General features: G+C 49.5%; 1 protein-coding gene across 3 annotated transcripts in view; it reads left to right on the top strand.

The window, feature by feature from the left end:
* smad6b (SMAD family member 6b) overlaps window positions 1-2,237 on the top strand; it is a 39,294-nt gene extending 37,057 nt beyond the window's left edge. For all 3 annotated transcript variants that reach the window (XM_042110283.1, XM_042110285.1, XM_042110284.1), the window contains one exon: window positions 1,136-2,237. In XM_042110283.1, coding sequence (XP_041966217.1) covers window positions 1,136-1,716 — 581 coding nt within the window. In that variant the 3' untranslated portion in view covers window positions 1,717-2,237. The remainder of the gene's footprint in view (window positions 1-1,135) is intronic.
* Window positions 2,238-4,648: the final 2,411 nt, after the last annotated feature.

The following is a 4,648-nucleotide window of genomic DNA, read 5'->3' as shown; positions in this document are numbered from 1 at the left end:
ACTGAGCCTGTTGTTCTTAGTGCTATGAAACAATGCAAATGATAGAACAGACTAATTACTGTAATCTCTCTGTGCCGCCCCCTAGAGGTGGCTGATATAAAAAGGCTGCGGCCTCCCTCAGCACCTTACGACACTCATAACACTTCAACCCCTGTGTTGAGCGCTTGTTTTAAAGTATGAACACACACACTCTCTCTCTCTCTTACACACACACACACACACACACACACACACTGATGCCACCCATGGAGATATGTATAGCTGAGAGGCAGGCTGCAGTGGAGCTGTCAGTGTGCTCAGGGGTATTTTTACAGCGCTTCCATGTCAATACAATGGCTCCTCCAGCCCAGTATTTATAGAGAGGCCCCATCTGCTGCACACAGTAAAAAGGGCAGGTCAAATCCACACACACTGGCAGCCCGCTCTCCTCTCCTCTCTTCTCATCTCCTCTCTTCTCTCCTCTCCTCTCTTCTCTCCTCTCTTCTCCTCTTCTTTCCTCTCTTCTCCTCTCCTCTCCGCTCTCCTCCTCTCCTTTCTTCTCCTCTCCTCTCATCCTCTCTCCTCTGGTCTCCTCTCCTCTCTTCCTCTCTCCTCTCATCTCCTCTCTCCTCTCCTCTCCTCTCCACTCAGCGGCCAACTCCTCAGTATAGGTTGTGTTTAACAAGCCCCTCTCTAGTTTCCACTACTCTCTCTCTTTCTCTCTCTCTCTCTCTCCCTCTTCCTCTCTTTCTATCTCTGTCTTTCTCTTTAACTTCAAATAAGCTTTTTTAAAGTATTTAGCACAGGACATCCCAACAAGTAGTGCTGGCTAGTTGATGTTATATGTGTGATCTTGCTTTCGATGTTCTCCTAGTACTGCTGGTCAAAACCTCTGTGTGTGTGTGTGTGTATGTGTTTCCGTGTGTGTGTGTGTGTGTGTGTGTGTGTGTGTGTGTGTTTCCGTGTGTGTGTGTGTGTGTGTGTGTGTGTGTGTGTGCGTGTGTTTCTGTGTGTGTGTGTTTCTGTGTGTGTGTGGGTGGGTGGGTGGGTGTAATATGGTTGTGTGATATGTGTTAGAATTACAGTATATTAGTTAGTCTGTATGTGTAACACATCAGTGTGTAACGTGGTTCCTCTCTCTCTGTGTCCTGTGTAGACGCCAGTATGTCACCGGACGCTCCGAAGCAGAGTCACTGGTGCTACGTGGCGTACTGGGAGCACCGGACGCGTGTGGGCCGCCTCTATGCGGTGTACGACCACGCCGTCAGCATCTTCTACGACCTACCTCAAGGCACGGGCTTCTGCCTGGGCCAGCTGAGCCCCGCGGAGCAGCGTGGCAGGGGTGGTGGAGGAGGGGGCAGCAGCACCACGGTCCAGCGTGCCCGCGGCAAGATCGGCTACGGCATCCTCCTCAGCAAGGAGCCGGACGGCGTGTGGGCCTACAACCGCAGCCAGCACCCCGTCTTTGTCAACTCGCCCACGCTGGACGTGCCGGGCAGCCGCAGCCTGGTGGTGCGCAAGGTCATGCCCGGCTACTCCATCAAGGTGTTTGACTACGAGCGCTCGGCCGCGCTGAGGCAGGCGGGCGTCGCCGATGGGCCCGAGGTGCTGGACGGGCCCTACGACCCCAACAGCGTACGCATCAGCTTCGCCAAGGGCTGGGGGCCCTGCTACTCTAGACAGTTCATCACCTCCTGCCCCTGTTGGCTAGAGATTCTGCTCAACAATCACAGATAACACATACAAACACAAACACACACACACACACACACAGACACACACACACACCACACAGACACACACACACAAACACACACACACACACACACTACGGACAACTGCGAGAGACGGACTGCAATGCACACAAGAGACATAAGGAAAAGTCAAAGCAGAATGGACCCCACAAACTATCCCAAATATCATCTACTTAGATTTAATATAAAGTTTTATATATTATATGAAATATATATTATACTTGTAAATACGGGAGTCATTTTTACAATGTAATTATTTATGTATGGTGCAATGTGTACATGGAGAACAAGAGGAAAAAAATGGAAAATGCACTTTGGCTTATATATATTATATATATAAATATATATAAAGATAAAGAAATCTTTCAATACCAATTTGAAAAATTATACAGCAAAAATAGGATCAGCCTGGTTTTGGTGTATAGTTTTCATATTCTATTAATATCCAGACAAAAAAGCTAACACCATTCACACATTGGTAATAAAGTATTCGCATAATACTTTCTTTCGACTTTGTGTGTGTCTGTATCCTCTGTACTGTGTGTGTGTGTGTGTGTGTGTGTGTGTGTGTTGGTGTGTGTGTGTGAGTGTGTGTGTGTGTGTGTGTGTGTTTGTGTGTGTGTGTGTGTCCTAAGATATGTTTATGTGTTGTCTGGCTATCCAGCAGGTAGCTCATGCTCCACTGTAATACATATCTATTATATTGTATTGCACATCAAAAATACGTGTAATAACAGCGGGTGGTCTCTGAGGTAACGGAAATATGGTCTGTAAGTTGACAATGTGTTGTTTGCTGTTGTTACTGGGTCCATTTAGAGGCTCTGTTCTGGACTACAGTTGAGAAGACATGGCCAGAGAAGACTGACCAGAACCAAAAACACAGCTTCTCTCCTCTTTCTCCTCTCTTCCTTCCCTTCCTCTTCTCCATCTCTCCTCTTTCTCTCCTCTCTTCCTTCCCCTCCTCTCCTCTATCTCTCCTCTTTCTCTCCTCTCTTCCTTCCCTTCCTCTTCCCCTCCTCTCCTCTTTCTCTCCTCTCTTCCCTCTTTTCCTTCCCCTCCTCTCCTCTTTCTCTCCTCTTTCTCTCCTCTCTTCCTTCCCCTCCTCTCCTCTATCTCTCCTTTCTCTCCTCTCTTCTTTCTCTTCCTGTGTGCCGGCCTTTTGAAGTTGCCCTAAAAGACGCCAGCAGCATTGTGAGAGTGAGGAAATCAGGGCGGGTGACTTTCGGAGGACACTGAGATGGACACACCCCTGGGCAGGAGACGGAGAGAAACACAAAGGAGAAAGAAGCTTTACTGCCACTTCGTCCACTTACACTACACATCAGTCTCAAGGCTGTGTGTTGTGATTGGTCACAGCCCAGTTGTGATTGGTCTGGATTGAGCTGTGATTAATCCAGAAGGAACAATGCTCATCAGTCTCACCACTGCGAGCTGTGATTGGTCCAGAGGGACCGATGCTCATCAGTCTCACCACTGTGAGCTGTGATTGGTCCAGAGGGCTAGAGGGACTGCACCCAGAGTGCCTTGAGGTCCTTGAGAGCCTCAGTGGTCAGTGCAGAGCTGGGAGGAGTGTGTGTGTGTGTGTGTGGGTATGTGTGTGTGTGGGAGAGAGAGAGAGCATAGAGGGTGGAGAGTAACCTTGCAGCTTTGTTTCTTTTCCTGCATCACTCTCTCTCCTTCATGTATGACACTTTGCCCTCCTCTCTATTCTATTCTTTTCCCTCACTTTCTCTTTTTCTTTCACTCTTTCCACTTCTCATCCCTCTCTTTTCCTCTCCTCTCTCATTTTCTTTCCTCCTCTCTGGTGCTGTCCACTCCACCTCTGTGCCCTGTGTGACAGCCTGACCCTCTCTCCTCTTCCTTCTTTTGATCCTCCCTCATTTTTTGACTTTTGGTTCTTTTGCTCTCCACTCTCTCTCTCTTTCTCTGCCCTTTCTCTGTTCTCCAAATTCTCTCTCTCTCTCTCTCTCTCTTTCTCAATTGTTCCCCATTCTGCATCCACCCTGATTTGTTTTCTTTCTCTTTCACTCTCTCTCCTCTCTTCCATTCTTAAATGTTCCTTTCCTCTCCCACTGTCTCGCATGCCTCCCTCTTCCTCTGTTATGCTGTCTTACCCAACCCTCTCCTCTTTCTGTGTGTGTGTGTGTGTGTGTGTGTGTGCGCGCCGGAGCTGGATGCCCGAGGTCAGTGGTTAGCTCTGCAGGCCTCTCTCCCCGTGCGTGTGGTTTGCGCTGACCAGGGAGGGGCCTCTCTGGCCTCTGTCCACTGCGTTCGCTGATATCCCTCCTCTCCCAAGTGCAGTGCGCACTGCTGCTAACCAGGGCCTTTTACAGGCGCATGGGAAGCATGCAGAACTGCAGCCAAGGTGGATGTGGTCACACTCGCTTCCTTTCTAATTGTGGGTGTTGGTTGGAGTCGAGGTGGAGGTGGTGGTGGTGGGTGAAGTTGGAACAGGCAGGGGGGGTGGGGGGTTAGGCAGGGAGAGGGGGACTGCCAAAGTTAAGTGCTTTTTTGCAGTAACCCCATGTGCTAATGAGGAAAACTACATTTCTGTCAACGTTTTTTTCTCGCGTGTGTAGTTTTCTTGAACAGTCACCCGTCTGAACTGAGCTTATGGTAGATGACCACAGGGTTTCAAGGACAGTTTACCCCCTCAGAATAGAGCAGCCACTGGGCTGTCTGAAGACAGAGATCTCTGTGAGGGCGATGGCTCTTGACTGTGTTTGACAGGAAGGGAGAGCAGCAGTGTTGACTTACCGTAACTCAGCGCTCTGGCCACCTCTCTCTGCCCCGACATCAACACCCACCTTTTGTGATGGAAGGGGTGTGTTACGCGATTGTGTAGATGGTGTGTGTGTGTGTGTGTGTGTGTGTGTGTGTGTGTGTGTGTGTGTGTGTGTGTGTGCGCGTGTGTG

The sequence above is a fragment of the Alosa sapidissima genome, chromosome 11 (genome assembly GCF_018492685.1).
Source record: "Alosa sapidissima isolate fAloSap1 chromosome 11, fAloSap1.pri, whole genome shotgun sequence".
NCBI classification, from domain to species: Eukaryota; Metazoa; Chordata; class Actinopteri; order Clupeiformes; family Clupeidae; genus Alosa; species Alosa sapidissima.
Note: the sequence above shows the minus strand (reverse complement) of the source record. Positions and strands in the feature narration are given on the sequence as shown.